The sequence below is a fragment of the Hoplias malabaricus genome, chromosome Y, assembly GCF_029633855.1.
Source record: "Hoplias malabaricus isolate fHopMal1 chromosome Y, fHopMal1.hap1, whole genome shotgun sequence".
In the NCBI taxonomy this organism is placed as follows: Eukaryota; Metazoa; Chordata; class Actinopteri; order Characiformes; family Erythrinidae; genus Hoplias; species Hoplias malabaricus.
The window spans coordinates 64230722-64254221 of NC_089820.1; the positions used below are offsets into that span (position 1 = coordinate 64230722).

A 23500-nucleotide genomic window follows, 5' to 3' on the forward strand; every position below is an offset into this window, starting at 1 on the left:
AAGAAAAAGGAAATGATGTAGAGAGTGAGAGAGACAGAGAGAGAGAGAGAGACATTATTGCTTCATTGCATTTTATATCTCATTGGATACAAAGGCTTTGCATAAATACTCATTGTGGTACATGACTGTGAATTTTTAACCACTGTGCTTTAGTGGCTGCAGTTACATTTTGAGGAGTGTCTTCACAAGTAAATACATCGACTAGAACAATGGTAAGGCTGAATAGATGTCTTCTTACTTTTTAATTTTACTCTATATAGATGTCATTAAACTCTTCTTTTGTAATATAATTACAGCTGTTTTTACCTTGTTTTTATACTCGAATATTTTTAATTGATACTTTTATTTTATTGATATAAATCTTTATATCAATTTATTTATTGAAATAAAACTCACAAATCAAGGATCTCCTTTTACATATTTAGTATATAGTTGTGTTTATTCATTTACTCTAATAAATGATGTTCATGCAGGGCACGGTGTATAACAAATGTGAACACTGTTTAATATCACACTGAGGACAGCTTCATGATTTATATTTTAAACTCAGCAAAAAGGGATTTAAATCAGATTACAACTGGTTATAATATTTAGGTGGAGTATGATTACATTTCAAGATTAAGGACCCGTTTCTCTGATGGGTGTCTACTGTTTTTGAACAGCAGTTTTGAAAATTGTTTTTTTTTTTTTCCACTGGGCGGCACGGTGACGCAGCAGGTTAGTGTCGCAGTCACACAGGGTCAAGTCCCACTCCGGGTGACTGTCTGTGAGGACTTTGGTGTGTTCTCCATGTGGTTTTGTCCCACGGCCCAAAAACACACGCTGGTAGGTGGATTGGTGACTCAAAAGTGTCCGTAGGTGTGAGTGTGTGAGTGAATGTGTGTTGCCCTGTGAAGGACTGGCGCCCCCTCCAGGGTGTATTCCCACCTTGCGGCCAATGATTCCAGGTAGACTCTGGACCCACCGCGACCCTGAACTGGATAAGGATTACAGATAATGAATGAATGTTTTCCACTTATTTACAGACAATGCGACGTAAATATGGGACATGTCTCTAGGAATGACACATTAAGACACTCTGAATGACTTTGTTATGAATAAATGGCTGTAATTTCCATTGAATGGCCTCAAACTAATGCACTAATTTTGTCAACCACAGGAATCCAACTGCTGGATTTAAAACCCTTTTTGCTGAGTTTAAAATGTAAATCATGAAGACGCACTCGGTGTGATATTAAACAGGGTGTGTTCACCTTCCCTACACACTGTAGCCTGCATGAACATAAAACTGTAAAGGAATAAACACACCTACATACTAAATATGTAAAAGGACCTCCTTGGTGTGTGATTTATAAAGGTTTATATCATCAATAAAATTAAAGTATCAATTAAAGTTGGTGCCTCAGCCATCAACTGGTAAATCAGGTAGCAACTGGTCTCTCTCTCTCAAAAAAGCTGGGTTGGCATCGTGTCTCAGAGAAAACACATGTTGACCCAAACCCTCCCAAGGTGGGGGGCACTGTGCATGATGGGGAGACTTGGCTATGACTGGTAATTAGGAGAATATTTGAGAAATTGCAAAAAATAAAAGTATAAACCTCAAACAGAAATTGTGTATTAATATATGTGCACTAACATTTGCCATCTTTATGTTTGTTCATCTTGAAAACCAGCATTTTATTGGACCAGAGGTGTCCACACTTCAGTAAACAACTCTGAACTCTCTGAAATTCACGTCCTCGGCCTTTTGGTTTTTTTCCAACCAGAAATATTATGAACAAAACTGATTGGACATTAGTAGGCCACGTTTGCTCTAGTGTATAGTTTTACTCTTTTTACTGATAATGCAATGTCTGGTTCCTATCATTAACACTGTAAATTTGGGACATGTCTCTAGGAAAGACACACCAATCCACTCTGAATTACCTTGTTATGAATAAATGGCTGTAATTTCCATTGATTGATCTTACTCAAACTAATGCACTAATTTTGTCAACCACAGGAATCCAACTGCACTACCATTAACTCTCAGTTACAGAAGTTCTACCTCTCTCCAATATATGCTGTGGAGTTTGCCATTGGTTTTCCTGGCAATCTGCTGGTGGTCCTGGGCTATATCTTCTGCCTCACTTCTTGGAGCTCCAGCAATGTGTACCTGTTTAACCTTGCACTGTCGGACCTGATCTTCCTGTGTACCTTACCTCACCTCTCCTACTCCTATGCCCAGGATGTTCATGAGATTGTTCCCACGCTCTGTGTGATTAACCGCTTCATCCTCCACGTGAACTTGTACTCCAGCATCCTCTTCATGGTCTGGGTGAGTGTGGATCGTCTCTTGGTCATACAGCACCCGCAGCGCAATCATTTCTTGCTGAGCTGCAGGAGTTCGCTGTGTGTTAGCCTCTTGACCTGGATCTTGGTTGTCATTCAAATTAGTCCACTTCTCCACTTTATTGTGAAGGACTTGAAGCGCAGTAACTGGACAAGATGCCATGATTTTGGAAGCCTTGATGACACCGAAAGCACTTTCATCTACAGCCTGGTGCTCACTGTCACTGGATTCATGCTACCTCTTTTAGCCTTGTTCCTGTCTTCGTTTAAGATGGTCTCTTTGCTCATAACACAAGAGCAGGCCTTCGGTACTTCCTTCCAAAGGCCCTTGAAGATCGTGAGGACTGCTGCTATCATGTTTCTGGTGCTATACACACCCATCCACGTGATGAGGAACATGCGGATAGCATCGCAGCTCCCATGGCTCACATTCTCACAGTGCTCCAAAGTCTACATCGAAGTGGTGTATATAATCACACGGCCAATAGCCTTCATGCACAGCGTCATCAACCCCATATTTTACTTCCTCATGACAGACAGATTTAAAGAGCTGCTGCTGGACAAATTCAGGCTGGTGGGACGGAGGAGAAGGATTCTAACCTGAGCAAGACGAACCTCTAAAACTAGTTCAGAATTAGAATTAGGGATGTCCTGATCCTGTATAAAGCTCTGCATAATTAGAGGATGTGACCTGAGCTCCTGGACGACGAGCTGAGGTAATGCTAACAGGTAATCAGGCCTGGCACTTTTGCTATCTCAACAACTCGCTGCCTCCCCATGGAGGTGGTGCATGGGCATTTGCATGGTCTTAGTGAGCTGCCTCTGCTCGTCCTCCAGGAGCTTGTGCCAGAGAGGGTTATTTTAAATTCAACAAAAGTTTATTTACAGATGTTAATATGTAAACAAATTACTGAGAGTGGATTAATTGGGAAATGCTACAGAGCACAGTAAGACAACTTTTTTTTAACATCCATAACACTTTATAAACACATTTATAATATGCTGTAAACTTAAAAAAACATCGTACACAGGTCCCTAAATATAATAAGTTTTACGAATGTTGAGCCACATTTTTGAGCTCTAAGTAAAATGGGGAACATTTAAACAAAACTAAGGTCATTGAAGCCACTTTTAATTTTCTAGCTCACTCCATTTCCCATTAAACTTCTCCCATGACTTTGTTTACATTTCAAACACTGGTTTTATAAATATTTATTATTTATTTGTATTTAAGCTAGATTGTATGTATCAAATATGATATTTCATATATATGTGTGTGTATATATGACTTGGATTGGTACTGGTTTAAAAAAAAGGTCCTATCTTCTACAATGGGTGCACTGTGTGCTAATTAGCTTTGGCCTAATCATAATGTTCTGGTGCCATATTAATAGCTGTATGTTTGTTAATTAGTCTCGAATTGTCGAAATTGTCTCGAATTACAGTGGAATAAACTGTAGTGGACTTTTCTCAGGGGCCTATAACCTGGGAGACATTTTTAAAACAGGGTAACAGGGTACATAAAGCTTTATAGTTTGCAATAGGGGGCGCTACTGTTTCAGTAAAAATATCCTCTTGCATTACAAGGTTGTTGTTGTTTTTTTCCATTGAGTTCTGAGTAAGAAACTACACTCAGCAAGAAGCAAGTTCATTACAATGAGTTTTTAATCAAGGCAGATTTGATTTCATTGGAAAGCCACAAAATGAGGAATTAAAATTAGCCCAGTGTAAAGGTTTTTAAGCTCTTTATGCTTTTCAGAGTCCTGGTGGGTCCAGAGACTACACAGAATCATTGGGCACAAGGCAGGATCACACCCTGGACAGAACATCACATATTCACCCATTCACAGCTGTGGACAGTGTCACACACTCAGTTACTCAAGTTCTTCTTTTGCCATTACACGGGGTGATTTTAGACTACTGACTCTGGTCTCTGCCTTGTTTTGTTCTGTATTTGAGCACTAGCGACAGTTCGGAGCCCTTCCTCGCCAGCTGCCTGCACTAAAACAGTCTTCTAGGCCTTTTATGGTCACTCTGTGAGGAATAGCACGAAATGAGGCCATTTCAGAGCTCACATTCCGGACGGTTGTAATTCTTGGCACGTGGAGGCCGGGGCTCCAATCACGGAGCTGGCACACACAACTCACTCAGCGCAGCTGGGCATGCCGCTCCGTAGAGGCCGAGAACATGGTCCACAGTAAAGAAACATGAAGGAAAGATTCAGTTGCTGTGCATACTACAGACACATTTTAAAAGCCTTCATTTAGAACATGTGAGTAATGTGATTTTTGGATTAATGCACAACAACCTCTTTTGTTACTGCTTTATCTTGTTCAGGGTCATGGAATCATTCAGCACAAGACAGGAACACACCCAAGACAGAGCACCACACCCTTACCCAGTCACTCACATTCATATCTGTGGATAATTTCATACATTGACACAGTCACCCCACCTAGCAGTGTGTGTTTTTGGACTGTGGAAAGAAAGCAGAGCACCCGGAGGAAACGCACACAGACACAGGGAGAACACACTACATTCCTCACAGACAGTCACCCGGAGGAAACCCACGCAGACACAGGGAGAACACACCACACTCCTCACAGACACTCACCCGGAGGAAACCCACGCAGACACAGGGAGAACACACCACACTCCTCACAGATAGTCACCCGGAAGAAACCCACGCAGACACAGGGAGAACACACCACACTCCTTACAGACAGTCACCCGGAAGGAACCCACGCAGACACAAGGAGAACACACCACACTCCTCACAGACAGTCACCCGCAAGAAACCCACGCAGACACAAGGAGAACACACCACACTCCTCACAGACAGTCACCCGGAGGAAACCCACGCAGACACAGGGAGAACACACCACACTCCTCACAGACAGTCACCCGGAAGAAACCCACGCAGACACAGGGAGAATACACCACACTCCTCAGAGACAGTCACCCGGAGGAAACCCACGCAGACACAGGGAGAACACACCACACTCCTCACAGACAGTCACCCGGAAGAAACCCACGCAGACACAGGGAGAATACACCACACTCCTCAGAGACAGTCACCCGGAAGAAACCCACGCAGACACAGGGAGAACACACCACACTCCTCACAGACACTCACCCGGAGGAAACCCACGCAGACACAGGGAGAACACACCACACTCCTCACAGACAGTCACCCAGAAGAAACCCACGCAGACACAAGGAGAACACACCACACTCCTCACAGACAGTCACCCGGAGGAAACCCACGCAGACACAGGGAGAACACCCCACACTCCTCACAGACAGTCACCCGGAGGAAACCCACGCAGACACAGGGAGAACACACCACACTCCTCACAGACAGTCACCCGGAAGAAACCCACGCAGACACAGGGAGAACACACCACACTCCTCACAGACAGTCACCCGGAGGAAACCCACGCAGACACAGGGAGAACACACCACACTCCTCACAGACAGTCACCCGGAGGAAACCCATGCAGACACAGGGAGAACACACCACACTCCTCACAGACAGTCACCCGGAGGAAACCCACGCAGACACAGGGAAAATACAACAAACCCCTCACAGTGTGACCCCACCCAGGACCCTGATACCCAGCAGCTGTGTGGCAGAGACACCACCTGCAGTGCCACAATGTGGGCCCTTATACACAAATGAAGATGCTTAAAACATACAAAAACATATACAAATGTAAAAATATATAAAGCAATGCCACAAAATGATGCAGCACAATCCTCAGCACAGAGCCAACATCGTCAGAGATGTCAGAGTGAAATATTAAACATATTTTTGTGATTGATTATGAGTACTTTACCAAAAAGTTACCTATGAACACTAAGTAAGACATGTTATTTTAGCTCACCTCCTACAGGTGCAGAATGTTTTAAGGTAAAATTACTACCTAGCTGCTGGAGAGGAAGCATTCTGCAGAGGCCTCTTTGATTTTGAGGAGCAAAAATATTGCTTCTCCTTCAGTTCATAGGCTCCACAGTGTGGCCACTGTTAGTCATTGCAGTTTTGTCACACATTTTCTGGATTAACTTTGACACACAGGAGTGTGAACAGATGAAAACTGCCATTACATTTCTCAAACAGACCCGACACGCCCCCCACTGGTAGCCTTTGTATTCTGCAGCTTGTAACTCTTTTACTAGTTCCTAAACACTACAGCCCTGTACTGCCACATCCACGCTGACCACTAATATGCATATACATATATAAGCAATATAATAATGCTTAGTGTTTTGTAGATGGAACATACTCTTACTGGAACAAAGGCTGAGCAGCTGGTTTGGCAAAAGAGTGAGTGAGTGATGTGTGTGTGTGTGTGTGCTGGCTGTGTGTGTGGTCCATCTTGGCCTGCTTTCCATAGGCGTGACTCGGGCAATCCAGTCATTATTGAGAGGGAAACAGATGAAGACAACAGGATTGTATGTTTCAGAATTGATACATGAGGCAGAAATTATTTTCATAATGATGTATGTAAAATGATTTGGAAAGTAGGCTGTAAGCAATCCTCACGGCCAAAAGCCTGAGCTTACAAATCCCCTTTTCCAGAACAGTCATCCATACTGTAAACAGCAGTAAAAGCAGTAATCAGTGCTGTGTTAATTCTCCAGAGCATTTATTTAATGACAATAGCTCAAAGAATACATTTCCAATGTTGTCCCTGAACAACTCGACTGTGTTTCGTACGTAAATATAAACACATTTAGAATGTGACGCCTGAAAGTGGTGACGGAGACGAGCTTCCTGCTGAGCTCCATAACCTTTCCTTTACTGACACTGTTTAAACATTTGGGAACAGAGAAGTCTCTGTGCTGCAGTTTCGTGAGTCGAGTACTTGCTTAATACAAGACTTCTGCTGCTCAACAGCTCACCGTTATCTGATTCTCCTCTTCATGATGACCATAGGAAACAGATCTGGGAGCAGGCCAGTCACCCTCATGCTCACTTTGTGTCTTTAAAGACGTGCTGTTGGAGCACATGCAGAATGAGGTCTGGCTTCGTCCTGCTGAAACAACCATGGGATTCCCGGGAAAAGACATCGCCTCGATTGAGAGTTTTGCAAATAATTAAGTATTAAGTATTAAGTAAATAAGTATTAAAGCCCTTTTTAAATTAAGTTCTTCACTAAAGATGCCCCTCCTAAAACACAACTCAAACCAATCCTCTTCTCTCAAACATGACACAATTTAACAGCATGATTTTTATAGAACTGGACATCAGACGCACCGCAGACAGCTCCAGTTGCCTTTCTTCTCTCTCGACCTTGCTTTATTATGGAGCTATCTTTGTCCAGATTAGGATCACATCACTGCTGCTCCATCATGCTGGACTTCACTGGTAGACACAGGTGTTTCAGATCTGTTTAGCTTTTAGTAGACAATGATCACAGTGAGTCAAGGCAGATGGACGAGTACGGCCAGAGAGAGACGGAGAAAGAGAAGGAAAATAAGAGATTAATCCGTCATGTGCAGGACAGAGAAAAGCAATATGAGAGAAAGAAGATGTTGTATATTTGACTGTAGAAGAATGCACGCAACTTTCGGAATTCAGCAAGACTCTTTAAAGGTATTTATTTTAATCCCAAGGCATAAATCATCACTGAGAGCATCAAAGAAAGAGTACTGGCCGAGAGATTCTTCTATGGGGCAAAATATGGAAATATTTTGACTTACATCGCCGGACAGTGCGCGTCACTGACGTTTTCATGAAGCTGATCTGATGAAACTGGAGCTGCAGATGACAAGGCTTGTGGTTCTGAATGTGGAGGATTGCCAAAAACAAATGCACTTGTCTGAATTCGTACAGGGAGATGCTACATGTTCCACAGAGTTACAGCAGGTTCTCGAGGATTCATTGGTGTGTTTTGAATGCTGAGGCAGTTCGCCTGGCATGCTGCCTCACACTGGGAAATATTTTGGACAGTAATATCTGTTGAAGTGTGAATATTGTCTAGATAGATAGAGCCCCATTCTGTCTCCGCTGGCACAGATGAAAAGGAGTCTGATGATGAAGTGGCCAGGCATCCCACCAGCCAGACTAATTTATCAGTGAACTCAGGCACACCGAGAGCATTGCGCAGGGTTTTCACACAAACATTTTTACTTTGAGCATTGGAATTTCTCTACGTCAGCCATTAATTCCTCTGACTGGGGGGAGGTATCTCTAATTGGATTGCATGGATGCCTCAGCCTTGAGCTGGGCTTGGCCAGCTTCTCTAGGGAAAGCAGAGCAGCCCCAGATCTAATCCCATCTGATACCGTTCCCCGAAAGTGAAAGATGGAATTCCAAAAAGTCTGGACACGACCCGTTCCAGTGGCCGGTTCTTCTCAGACGAAAAAAGCTGAAATGCGATCTGACGTTGGTAAAGGTTTTATTTGTGGTTGTACTGATGCGTACACACATGCTGACCTTAAGGATACAGACATACCGTCATCCCGGTGTCATGTAGCAATGTCAGTTCAGTCAGGGATGTTCTCAGAGCTGTTCTTGGCGACGCATGCCTCGCATCCACCTGACAGCAATTTCACCCAACACCAGTGATGAGTCCTTTTCCTGTTTAATCCCTTTTTGTAATTTCTCAGTACACATCTGCCTCATCACTGTTAGCTGTTTACATGACCTGGACTAATGTTAGTGGACCGTTGACCAGCAGGTGCCGTAGGGTGATAATATTTCACCTGTTTGAGGTCTAGGTCTTTGGTGAGAGGGACAAATGGCATGCCGTGTGGACTTTGGCCAACCTCTCTTCAATTACGTAAATGATGTTTGGACGGAGGCATTGCTCGTTGAACAGATGTGGCCTTGTTTAATGTCAATATAAGTTAATAGCATTGCAAACAGCTGTCAGAATAATTTCAAACACTGAATCCCTCAAAGATCAGGTCACAGGTGCATTTAGGAAAAAAAAAAAGATCCATGTCTGGAGTTTATTTATTTTAAGGATAAGTGGAGATTTCGATGTTAGGTGGAAAGAATATGTTTGTAAAAGATCTCTACACCTTGCAGTCAGCACTGTCGTGATTAGTTCTGAATGATGTGCTGGAGATCGTGTTTAGTTTGTAGATGAATGGATTTTATTCATTTCTCTTGAGTGAGCATGGATTTGAGTGGATTTGACTGGAATAAAAATGGAATTCAAGGTCACGGGGTCATCATCAATAGCAAAACAGGAATGCACACATTCTGGTTCCATTTGTCAGGTTTAGCTCAAGAGAACTCAGCTCAAGGGTCAGTTCTCCAAACTCAACAGCTACATCCTCAAAATAATGAGTATCCGAGAGATGTCTGCTGTTTCTGGAGATTCCCGTCCAAATTAAAACGATAAGGCGCCTGATGTGATTGAAGTGGCTGTAGACAGAAGCCTCTCGCATTTCACAAGAACCTGAGGGTGATCTAATTTGTTTTACTCCAGTATTTCCCATTCTTTATGCGCTGTAGCTGTGAAGGAGTGTTCCAGGCTTTACTTCTGATGGCTACAGCTGTGCAAACATCTGCACTAATAAGTCTTCTTAAGAGTCAGGGTAAAAAAAACCAAGATGGCCATCTATTAGGGAGAGTGAGCTCGCGAGTCGTTTTTAAAAAAGGTGTCTCTTGCCCCTCATGCATTTTCTGGGTGGAGCTTTGCCACATCCTCCGCCCACTGAGAAAGTTCCTTGGCGGTCGACCTGCATTTTTCTTCTCCCTCTTGCTTTGCTTGGCACAACCCACTCTGGAAGACTGTTATCTGCTCTTAAAGCAACAGTGACTGAGAAGTGGTAAAATTCCCAGGATGCACAGCCCCGAAGGACGGTGGTGCTCCTTATCAGACAGGAACACTGTAGCGAGCATCTGCAGATGCTGCCTCACACGATGATTTCAGCAATTTGTGCGATTCTCGAAATGTTTCATGTTTTCTCTAACTTTAAGTGTAGCAGCAACACATCACTTTCTGTGACACGTAACAAGGTGTGCTAGATGTTCTTCTCCACTCCTTTGGCTCTATTAGCCAGAAAATAATAGGCTTCAGTTCTCAAAGCTTTTGGGCTTTCATTAAGATTGATTAGGCTTTTGTAGCGGTTATTATATTACTGTGAATGATGTGCGTTTCTGAACCAGCGTGAAATCTGAAATGGATTTGTTATGATTTTAGTTATACGCACATTGTTCTGCGCCGTTGTCTCAGGGGTTTTCACGGATTTATGCTGCATATTTTACTAGAACTGACCTCTCTGTTCTCACAGCAAGGTCTGAGAGCAGAATTCCCAAATGGTTTAAGGGTAAGAGCTGATTAAAACAAATGAAGGAATGGAATTACGAGACGAGAAAATCCAAACACTGATTATGTTTATGCTTGGAGATCGTGATCATGGTCAGACACTAAACACCACAATGGAAGCTCACAAAACAACGACTAACACATTACTGTGGGTCAGTGTTCATGAGTTCACTCTCGTGCTTCGTGACACAGAGCTTAATAAACATTTTAAACCCTTATTACACTGGCATCATTTGTCTTTAATGTTGCATCTGACAGATATGTCAGGAAGACACTGATATTCCTTTCACAATTTGATTGAAGGGGCAGCACGGTGCTGCTGCAGGGCCTCAGGATCCCCTCAGGTGACTGTCTGTGAGGCGTGTGGTGTGTTCTCCCTGTGTTTCGTATGGGTTTCCACAGGGTGCAAACACAGGTTGGTAGGTGGAGTGGCTGTGACATTGGCCAGAGGTGTGAGTGTGTGCCTTTAGAGGAGATGAACTGTCAGTGCTCCCTCTCACCAGAGCTCTCCTCCACAGTCATGAGAACCAGGCCCTTGTTTCAGAGGACAGAGCCCCATGGTGGGAACCAGTGTTGCCCCATCTTTGGGAACAGTTCTAGGCCCTTGACAGCATGAAGATAGATTTTTTAACTGGGAGAACTCTGTAAACAGCTCTTACGAACAGGCATCCCCAGTATGTGAGAAAGTGGTCCCTGATCGCAGTGTTCCCACTGTTGTTACATGACAGCCACAATTCGAAAGTTAAAAATGTGCTATCACTGCCATTAATCACCCTGTTTACATTTGCTCAAAGATCTGCCATTGCCTTGTCATTTTTCCTTCTACAATAGATTTCTTAAATAAGCTCGAACAAGAGCAAACTCTGTTGTCTGTGGCTAATCAGGCGATATTGATGCCCCAGAAATCCAACGAACCTACACTGCCAGCAAATTACTATGCAAATCAGCATACCATCTGCCAATTGGATAATATAGAGGTCACCTTTGATCTGCCCCAGTAGAGAGGATCTGCTTGGAATTACAATGTCAAAAAATGTGCACGCTGATCCAGCTCTCATGTGTCTCTCATTTTTGTTCGCTTTTTCATCAGGATAAATGGAAACATGAGTAAGAGTATGGTGGAGTTTTAGAAAACACATTTATAAAGGAATCCCATCAGTTAGGAGGCTTGGATTTCCTGTAAAGGCTTCAAACTGGACCTGGCTCCATCTGAAAGGCTCAGGATGATCATATCTGCTGCTAATTAAGAAAAGATCAGATTTTCTCAGCTTCTTTACTGCAAGGTGGTGCCTTCCTCTCTCTGGTAGATGGCACAAAGTTCCTGAACGGCAACATAAAATGTCGCGATAAAATGATGTCAAATGTGTTTACACGTGGAGTTGGAGTGTTTACTTTACTTGGTTCCATAACTCTCTTCTCCGTGGGTTTCAGATATTCTGTATTCCACATTTCTGCCCGAGGTTACTGTTGTCAAACCGAATCCACTGATCTCAGGGAAGACTGAAGTCATTCCCGTTGAAGTGATGATGTTTCTCAGCGCTCAGTGCGCCGCAGGGTAATGGCATGAAAATGTATTTAAGTCATCTACTGAATCTGGTTTTATTTCTGACTCCAAGAGAGTAATGATTTAAATCCTTAGAGGGGCATTTCCAGCTTATAAACTATCTGAAACGGGCTCAGCTGATTTAACCCTTTCAACTTGTGGCAAAAATATTCTGCCTTTTAAAATTATGGTGTTAATATAACAGACAGGATATATTTGTGTAATATTAGTCCCATATTCAAATGTTAGGACACTGAGGTTCTCTAGCCAGGGGCTTTTAGTTGTCCCTAGGGAACTTAGGGGTGATTGTGCCTTTGCTGTCTGTGCCCTGAAACTATGGAACAGTCTTGTAATCATTTTTTAATGTTTACAAAAAAAGCCTTAGTCATATTTAAATGCACTATTTTTTGAGGATGGCCAGTCTTTCTATTTAAGGTGTGGTGGTTGGGTGGCACAGTGGTACAGCAGGTAGAGTCGCAGCCACACAGCCCCAGGATCCTGAGGTTGTGGGTTCAAGTCCTGCTCCGGGTTTCTGTTTATTGAGGACTTTGGTGTGTTTCCTCCCACAGTCCAAAAACACACGTTGGTAGGTGGATTGGCGACTCAAAAAGTGTCCGTAGGTGTGAATGTGTGAGTGTGTGTGTGTCTGTGTTGCCCTGTGAAGGACTGGCGCCCCCTCCAGGGTGTATTCCCGCCTTGCGCCCAATGATTCCAGGTAGACTCTGGACCCACCGCGACCCTGAACTGGATAAAGGTTACAGATAATGAATGAATGAATTTATATTTATTTATATTTTTCTCCTAAATTAATAATCATTTTTATTGCACCCTCTCTCCTCGTATTAAAAGGAGTAGCAGTTTGTTTTTTTACTGAACATAAGTTGGCTTCTCAGGCACATGTAAAGCAAAAAAAGGGGATGGTAGGGATTGAAGGGGCAGTGTTTTCACCTCCCTTAAAATTCATGGCTGATGTTCCCTTGAACAAGGCACCTAACTCCCCAACTGCTCTGTGTGTGTGTGTGCATGTGCTCTGTGCCATGAAATGTTTACATGCAGAGGCCAAGTTTCACTGTACTGTTGTTTGTGTAAATCTAGCAATGACTATAGTTTAAACCATCAAAACACTACATTTCCCACTGTCCTCTTCTGCTTTTTTCTGATTGTGTAAAATAGCTCTGAACACAAGCCAGAATAATTCTGTAATGACCAGGTACGGCTCGGCCTGATTAAAGATTAAGATTTTATAAAAGCTTTACATTGGCCTTTGTTCAGCCCAGCAGTCTCTGCAGAGACGTGTGTGTGTGTGTGTGTGTGTGTGTGTGTGTGTTTCGAGGTTTTCCAGGCCTTTATTCTGTAAATGGAACATGTCTGCATGTTGCAAGGCTGTGGAGGTTGGACTGTGATCCCTGGACTCCCTGAAGGTGGAGAGAACCTGCAGAATTTCCTGTTTAAGTTTTAATTACTCATTTTAACAAAGTGCTTGGCCAGAATTTACACGATGAGATCATTTAGCCAACAGCCGTTCACTGGACGCCAGGAGAGTCTGGAGTACAGTAAGAATCACTGCTTTATTTTACAGGCTTGATGCAGCTTATTTTACCGTTAACAGACACATAATGCTCATGCGTTCGGCTGAAGTTTTTACCCAAACAAACATTTAGTTTCATTCCATTACAGTGGGGAACTGTCCACAGGTGTGAGTCTGTGGGTGACTGGGTGAGTGTGTTATGTCCCCTGATGAACTGGTGCCCCGTTTTTGTGGGTTGGGGCTAGACTTGTGTGTATCCCCAGCATAGTTCTGTCTATCTCTGAAGTGACAGTACACTTTTGAGTAAATTTAAAATGGCTTGGAGTGGACTTTGTGGTCTAAAATGAGCTAAAGGCCATCAGATCCTCACAGCAATGTTCCAGCATCTAGTGTAAATCCCTCCCACTCAATTAGAAGCAGATGCTGCAGCAAAGGAAGGAAAAACAACCGATAAAATATCCTTCATTTCAGAAGAAGTGTTGGACGAGCCAAAAGTCTTATGAATGTAATGTGTTTACCTTAGAAAGAGGTTGACAGCAGTCATCTTGTTTGTCCCGCGGCAGGACACAAGTGTCCAACTCAGAGAGAGTTAGCAAACAATGAGTCAGAACAGTCACATATCGATCGTCTGTGGTCACTGTGTCAGACTCCAGAACAGCGAGGTGCCGATCTGTCACACTGAGAATGTCTCATGGAAAAGAAAGACGTGTAATAAATCACCGGAGGTTTGCTCATGACACGCCGCTTGTGCAGGCCGGGTTCGGTCACAGCCCAGACGTGCCAAAGACAATAATTAGCCTTCATTTGAGGGCACTGTAAGACCATATTTGTTTGTGCAGTCCTCCTCTGGTCACGACGGTGTGAACGGTGACACGAAACCAACAAGTTTTAACGTCTGAAGCGAAGGAATTAAGCAGCTGTGTAAATGTTATGAGTGTTCGGGGTACACAGTTGTAGACGCTGTAATGGTGACACACTGAAAAATGGTCTGTCAGGGGTTTTTGATGAAGGCAGGGGTTGTGTAAAGAGCTGTGAACATTTACAGAATCATTTAAAAGCAGAAATGCTTCTTCGCCAGGCCTCTTTATAAAATCGTTCTCTGCAGATTAAATAAATTAAGCTGGAAACCACATGTAAATGATTTAAAAACAAAAATGTCTAAAACAATTACAATATTACATTGTTACATAGAACTAAAGACATCTTGAATCAAAATTTATTATATAACACTGTTCTGTTCTGTTCTCTTCATCACCCACCGCGTGGAGAAACATGGAAACACACAGGACCCACACAGAGCTCATTTTAATGTTGTGGAAGAAAGCAAACAAATGCATTATTTGTTCGTTTACATGATTTTAAGTTTGCTGATGTATATGAACCCAATACTGCTATAATGCACCATGTGTAAAGCACAGAATAATGCATTTATTGTGTTCAGGAGATGTTAGAGACAACAGAATGACATTAGATGAAGAGGCATGATCAAAAAGTTAGGCACACACATGTGAGAATAAGAATAAATAAAAAACAGAGCTTTCATTATATTCATTCATTCATTATCTGTAAGCGCTTATCCAGTTCAGGGTCGCTGTGGGTCCAGAGCCTACCTGGAATCATTGGGTGCAAGGCGGGAATACACCCTGGAGGGGGCACCAGTCCTTCACAGGGCAACACAGACACACACACACACACACACACACATTCACTCACACCTACAGACATTTTTGAGTCGCCAATCAACCTACAAACGTGCGTTTTTGGACTGTGGGAGGAAACCGGAGCACCCGGAGGAAACCCACACAGACACAGGGAGAACACACCACACTCCTCACAGACAGTCACCCGGAGGAAACCCACACAGACACAGGGAGAACACACCACACTCCTCACAGACAGTCACCCGGAGGAAACCCACACAGACACAGAGAGAACACACCACACTCCTCACAGACAGTCACCTGGAGGAAGCCCACACAGACACAGGGAGAACACACCACAGTCCTCACAGACAGTCACCCGGAGGAAACCCACGCAGACACAGGGAGAACACACCACACTCCTCACAGACAGTCACCCGGAGGAAACCCACGCAGACGCAGGGAGAACACACCACACTCCTCACAGATAGTCACCCGGAGGAAGCCCACACAGACACAGGGAGAACACACCACACTCCTCACAGACAGTCACCCGGAGGAAACCCACGCAGACACAGAGAGAACACACCACACGCCTCACAGACAGTCACCCGGAGGAAACCCACGCAGACACAGAGAGAACACACCAACTCCTAATAAAATATTCATTTTTAAATAAAACTGTACTAACAAACTAACATAGGACTAAGATAGTTCCACACAGGACCCTTCCTGCGCTCTCTCCAGAACACCATCTCTGTGTGTACTCTCTGCTCTGTTAGCGAACGGCTTCCAAGCTCTTAGACTGTTGACAGTTTTCAGATATTTATTTCCCGGGTTTTATAAATGTTTACCTGTAATTAGCTTTTTTTATGTTTTCTGCATTATCCCCTTAAGTCACATTAACACAGTGATGTAATCGGCACAAGGCACTATGAAACATGTCTAACCCTGACTCACAGGCATCTAACACTCATCCATCTGCACAGGCCGTCTGCTTCGGGTGATAGCGCTGTCATGCCAGTGATGTCGTAATCCACAAACTCACCTTCACCCTCCATAACTCTTCAGAATGGTGGAATCCAGCCGGGCTTAGACCAACATGGAAATTACTTCAGACTCTTCCACATTACTTTAAGATTGTATTTAAAGGGACACTTCAGACAGAAGAGGAAAATATAATCAGCACTGCATAAGCTCTGAATGCTCTTACTCACCTTTAATGATGCACTGATTACAAAGGGAGAATGTGCAGTTTAGACTGAGAAAACACCTAATGATGTAATTTGAAGGTGGTATGCTTGTTTTAAAGGAACACTAGGTGGGATTAGTTGCAGAGTGAAATTCACATTTACGGCACTGTCATAAGTTCAAGGTGGAGGCTGAGGAAGGGAGGGGTGGTTTCCTATCCTCCTCCAAAAGATACATAGTACAGTTTCTGCAGTTCTAAGCCTGGAGTAGCAGCAACAGAGGAGAAAACATACTGAAATCTAAGTTTGGCTGAAGCTGTAGGTCATTTTCCTCAGGGATGTTTTTCTACCATTGATTTCTAATAACATATCTAAGGCTGACTGATGTGGGGAGAATATCCAACAGCAATGTTGATGATAAATTTTGAAATGGAAATTGAAAATGCAGTCATTTTCTAGAAATGAAGCTCCAGTCCATAAGATCTGGCTTAATTCTGAGCAGGCTTTAGCGCACAGGTTGGACCATGTCCATAGGGTGGTGTCCAGCTGATTCTGACTGGTGTAACTCTGTTATAGAAGTTAAATGTCCCCTGTTTAAAACCTGATAAGACATTGCATTTGCTCTTGAAACTGTGATTTTCGTATAAAACAACTTCCATCTTTCAACCCTAGACAGGATTAAGAGAGGCATTAACACTAGCTTGGATGTGTTCTAAATTTATAAATCATCGGCCAGGGGAGCGGTGAGGCTTGGTTGACAGTAAAGGGGTACCAATGGCTGTATGATGTATTTGAGTAATGAATGGTGGGTACTGAAATCATGATGTGTGAGGGATACACTCCAGAAGAAAGACCTGGTAAATTCCTGGTTTTGGTGAGATTGCCCTTTTAAGATATCAGAGAGGAATTTAATCCTGTCCAGTCTGTCCAATACTTTCCTGGCTTTTTAAAGTTTTCACCCACAGTCCAACATGTACAGACAGAAGTCATGATCAAAAAATGAACGGGGTTTCTCCCTGAGCCAGTAAAAGAAAAAAAAAGAAGAAGGAGATCATCTCAGCCAAAAGGGTCCACTTCGTTCACGTGTACGCGCTCGGGGAAAAGACGCTGTACAGGTTCATTAGGATGTGCATTTACTTCAATTTTCAGTTAACATTTACATGTTTTAACCAGGTTCTCACCTAGTCCCTCACACACCCTCATCCGGTCACTCACTCACACCTGTTTACACTTTCACACCCTCATCCAGTCTCTCACTCACACCTGTTTACACTTTCACACACTCATCCGGTCACTCACTCACACCTGTTTACACTTTCACACCCTCATCCCGTCACTCACTCACACCTGTTTACACTTTCACACCCTCATCCGGTCACTCACTCACACCTGTTTACACTTTCACACCCTCATCCGGTCACTCACTCACACCTGTTTACACTTTCACACCCTCATCCGGTCTCTCACTTACACCTGTTTACACTTTCACACACTCATCCGGTCACTCACTCACACCTGTTTACACTTTCACACCCTCATCCCGTCACTCACTCACACCTGTTTACACTTTCACACCCTCATCCAGTCTCTCACTTACACCTGTTTACACTTTCACACCCACATCCGGTCACTCACTCACACCTGTTTACACTTTCACACCCTCATCCGGTCACTCACTCACTCACACCTGTTTACACTTTCACACACTCATCCAGCCACTCACTCACACCTGTTTACACTTTCACACTCACATCCCGTCACTCACTCACACCTGTTTACACTTTCACACACTCATCCAGTCACTCACTCACACCTGTTTACACTTTCACACCCTCATCCAGCCACTCACTCACACCTGTTTACACTTTCACACCCTCATCCCGTCACTCACTCACACCTGTTTACACTTTCACACCCTCATCCAGCCACTCACTCACACCTGTTTACACTTTCACACCCTCATCCAGTCTCTCACTTACACCTGTTTACACTTTCACACCCTCATCCCGTCACTCACTCACACCTGTTTACACTTTCACACACTCATCCGGTCACTCACTCACACCTGTTTACACATTCACACACTCATCCGGTCACTCACTCACACCTGTTTACACTTTCACACACTCATCCGGTCACTCACTCAAACCTGTTTACACTTTCACACACTCATCCAGTCACTCACTCACACCTGTTTACACTTTCACACACTCATCCGGTCACTCACTCACACCTGTTTACAGTTTCACACACTCATCCGGTCACTCACTCACACCTGATTACACTTTCACACCCACATCCGGTCACTCACTCACACCTGTTTACACTTTCACACCCTCATCCCGTCACTCACTCACACCTGTTTACACTTTCACACACTCATCCGGTCACTCACTCACACCTGTTTACACATTCACACACTCATCCGGTCACTCACTCACACCTGTTTACACTTTCACACACTCATCCGGTCACTCACTCAAACCTGTTTACACTTTCACACACTCATCCGGTCACTAACTCACACCTGTTTACACATTCACACACTCATCCGGTCACTCACTCACACCTGTTTACACTTTCACACACTCATCCGGTCACTCACTCAAACCTGTTTACACTTTCACACACTCATCCAGTCACTCACTCACACCTGTTTACACTTTCACACCCTCATCCCGTCACTCACTCACACCTGTTTACACTTTCACACACTCATCCGGTCACTCACTCACACCTGTTTACACATTCACACACTCATCCGGTCACTCACTCACACCTGTTTACACTTTCACACACTCATCCGGTCACTCACTCAAACCTGTTTACACTTTCACACACTCATCCAGTCACTCACTCACACCTGTTTACACTTTCACACACTCATCCGGTCACTCACTCACACCTGTTTACACTTTCACACTCACATCCGGTCACTCACTCACACCTGTTTACACTTTCACACCCACATCCGGTGACTCACTCACACCTGTTTACACTTTCACACCCTCATCTTGTCACTCACTCACACCTGTTTACACGTCACACCCACATCTGGTCACTCACTCACACCTGTTTACATGTCACACCCACATCCGGTCACTCACTCACACCTGTTTACACTTTCACACCCACATCCAGCCACTCACTCACACCTGTTTACACTTTCACACCCACATCCGGTCACTCACTCACACCCGTTTACACTTTCACACCCTCATCCGGTCACTCACTCACACCTGTTTACACTTTCACACACTCATCCGGTCACTAACTCACACCTGTTTACACTTTCACACCCACATCCGGTCACTCACTCACACCTGTTTACACTTTTACACACTCATCCAGCCACTCACTCACACCTGTTTACACTTTCACACCCACATTCGGTCACTCACACACACCTGTTTACACTTTCACACCCACATCCGGTCACTCACTCACACCTGTTTACACTTTCACACACTCATCCAGCCACTCACTCACACCTGTTTACACTTTCACACCCACATCCGGTCACTCACTCACACCTGTTTACACTTTCACACTCACATCCGGTCACTCACTCACACCTGTTTACACTTTCACACTCACATCCGGTCACTCACTCACACCTGTTTACACTTTCACACCCACATCCGGTGACTCACTCACACCTGTTTACACTTTCACACCCTCATCTTGTCACTCACTCACACCTGTTTACACGTCACACCCACATCTGGTCACTCACTCACACCTGTTTACATGTCACACCCACATCCGGTCACTCACTCACACCTGTTTACACTTTCACACCCACATCCAGCCACTCACTCACACCTGTTTACACTTTCACACCCTCATCTGGTCACTCACTCACACCTGTTTACACTTTCACACCCACATCCGGTCACTCACTCACTCACACCAGTTTACACTTTCACACCCACATCCGGTCACTCACTCACACCTGTTTACACTTTCACACACTCATCCAGCCACTCACTCACACCTGTTTACACTTTCACACCCACATCCGGTCACTCACTCACTCACTCACTCCTGTTTACACTTTCACACACTCATCCGGTCACTCACTCACTCACTCACTCACTCACTCACTCACTCACACCTGACACGGGGTCACACCCTGTTACTTATACTCACACCTGTTTACACTTTCACACCTTCATCCAGTCACTCAATCACTCACACCTGTTTAAACAGAGGAATAAACCAAAGTACCACAGTGAGGACAGGGCAGTTGCAGCCGAAAACACACTGTAGGGTTCCACCACAGTGGCAGCTCATGAGGTTTGAGTAAAATGTATATGTGTGTGTGTTGGAGGTTGTTTTCGTGTCTGGTGGCAGTTAGACAGGTATTTGAGGAGGAGATTGAGCCGGAGGAGGACGGCGCCAAGCATCACAGAGCAGCGACTGATGTGTGAGCATAGAGATTGGGTTTCTTCGAGGAATGGCAGACGCATTGCGTAGCCGATTTGGCTCTAGCAGGCGCTCGTGACTGACAGAGGACATGCATCAGCCGACAAATGAAGGTTTTCTCGCATTCAGTCTTTACCAGCTTTGATCTCACAGCAGCTGTACTCCTCGATAAGAGCCAGACCTGAGACCATCATGTTGTCAGGGTATCATTTTTGTGATGGACGGTTGGATGGAGGTTGCATGTGTGTTCATTCGACAAAATAAAGCCATTAATCTGGCTGTAATACATGATCCTAGAACAATGAAGAACAGCTCTGACCTCTGGCACTGACGGCTGTGGGCTGTGGTTCTTTATGGAACCATTACCACTCAGAGAACCATCTGACTATGTAAAATCTTGAGAAAAAAATGCATGTTTTTTTCTTAGGCAGGATATATTGTGAAAAATTTTCTTCAATGGGTTCAATGGGAGGATCTGGAGCCCACCAACCCTCACACTGTGAAACAGGACCCGTTTTCTGTGTGCTGCCAGTAATCATGGGATAAAATGAGCCGTTCTGTTTCTGCTTAGCTTCTGAAGTCAAGTGCAGAGATTTTAGAAATGTGCCCAGTGAATTTTGGGTACAGGACTCACCGCGACCCTGAATTGGATTAAAGCTTACAGACAACGAATGAATGGATGGATGAATGAAGTTTGAATATTATAAAGAGGTGGGTAATGTCACAATGATCACAACAACAGAAAGTGGAAGTCAAGTGCAGGTTTATTAATGCAAATGCATGGTCTGAAACAAGCCAGGTCAATACCATATAAGCTCAAGACAGACGAACCAAAAGACACGATCTCAAAACTCATAACAAAAATTAAAGCTGAAGGTCAAAACCAGAGGAAAAAAACACAAGATATATATTGCTCAGAATTGTAGGACAGAGCCAAGAACAAGACTTCGCAAAGAACTTACTGCAACATGTGCTTAATAAATACACAATATGGCCACCAACAGGAATTTGAGTAACATATGCCTAGTATTCTGGAGAGAGTGACCTCTGCTGGCACAGAGGGGAACTACCTGCTAAGGTGTGACCATGGGCACTGGGTATAGGAAGAGGTTCTAAAAAACCAAAGGAGTGTTTTCTTGGAGATTTATTTTGGGCACAAACCTCACATGACTTTTACGAAATTGTTAATATCTTGATCCATATTTCGCCACCAAAACTTTTTATTAATTAGAACTCCTATGCCTATGCCTGGATGCCTATGTGATAATTCTAACACATTCTAACAAACTCCTTGTCTGTGGGACAGTCTGACAGATCAGTCTCTCCCTGTCTATTTCCTCCATAATTACCCCTCTGATTGGTGCTATAATGCAACCTGGATCAAGGATATTTTCACTGGCTGGAGTTGGGTTCTAATTCCCAAAGTCAGGATAAAGCATTTGCCTTTGTGTTTTTTGACCCTGGGCGATAAATGACTGTGAAATTAAACCTTGTAAAGAACAGAGCCCAACGTGCTTGTCTAGGTTTAAAGCGCTTAGCTGATATGATATACTCTAGAGTACGATGATAAGTTAGTACCAGAAATTGATGTAGGGAACCCTCCAGCCAATGTCTCCACTCTTCCTAAGCCTATTTCAAAGCCAACAGTTCACGATTACCAACATCATAATTCCTTTCTGCTGAATTCAGTTTGCGTGAAAAGTAGGTGCATGGATGCATCTTGGGTGGTGAACCGACTCTTTGTGATAGAATAGCTCTAACTCCTGAACCAAAAGCATCAACTTCAACTATGACGGGAAGAGCTGGATCAGGATGATTCAGAACAGGAGCTGAGATGAATAGGAGTTTTAATGACACCAAAGCATTGGAAGCAGCCTGGTTCCATTGAAGGACTTTACTCTTACCCTTCAACAAAGAAGTGAGCGGTGCTGCGATCATTCTAAAACCTCTAATAAATCTAAGGAATATATATATATATATATATATATATATATATATATATATATATATATATATATGTATATATATATATTGCTCAGAATTGTAGGACAGCACCAAGAACAAGACTCCACAAATAACCTACTGCAACATGTGTTTTATATATACACAATATGGCTGCCAACAGGAACCTGAGTAACACCAGCCTAGTATTCTGGAGAGAGTGACCTCTGCTGGCGTGGAGGGGAACTAACCGCTGCAGACATGACAGGTAGAGTAGCCAATAATTGTACTCAAGTAAGAGTATTGTTATTTTAGAATAATATGATTCAAGCAAAAGTAAAAAGTAGTCACCCAATTAATTACTTGGGTAAGAGTAAAAAGTATTAAGTGAATGCACTATTACAGTACTGAGTAACCTCTTTGTTTAATAATCAGGAATTCAAATAATACACCTGAATGCACAAAAATATAAAACAGCAATAAACAAATTCAGAGCCAGAGAATATCTCTTAAACAAATAAAACAATAATAAATTAAATCTTTACAAAGTAAAATCAATTAAATTCAGCCACAATAACATTTTATGTGAAGCCAGGGGTGCTGTGTCTCTT

At 43.5% G+C, this 23500-nt stretch overlaps 1 protein-coding gene across 1 annotated transcript; it reads left to right on the forward strand.

Moving 5' to 3' along the window:
* Positions 1 to 162: 162 nt before the first annotated feature.
* Positions 163 to 2935, forward strand: LOC136678047 (succinate receptor 1-like). Its single transcript, XM_066655835.1, has 2 exons — positions 163 to 212; positions 2003 to 2935. The coding sequence occupies exons 1-2, from the start codon at positions 210 to 212 to the stop codon at positions 2933 to 2935; spliced, it is 936 nt and encodes a 311-aa protein (XP_066511932.1). The 5' UTR covers positions 163 to 209.
* Positions 2936 to 23500: the final 20565 nt, after the last annotated feature.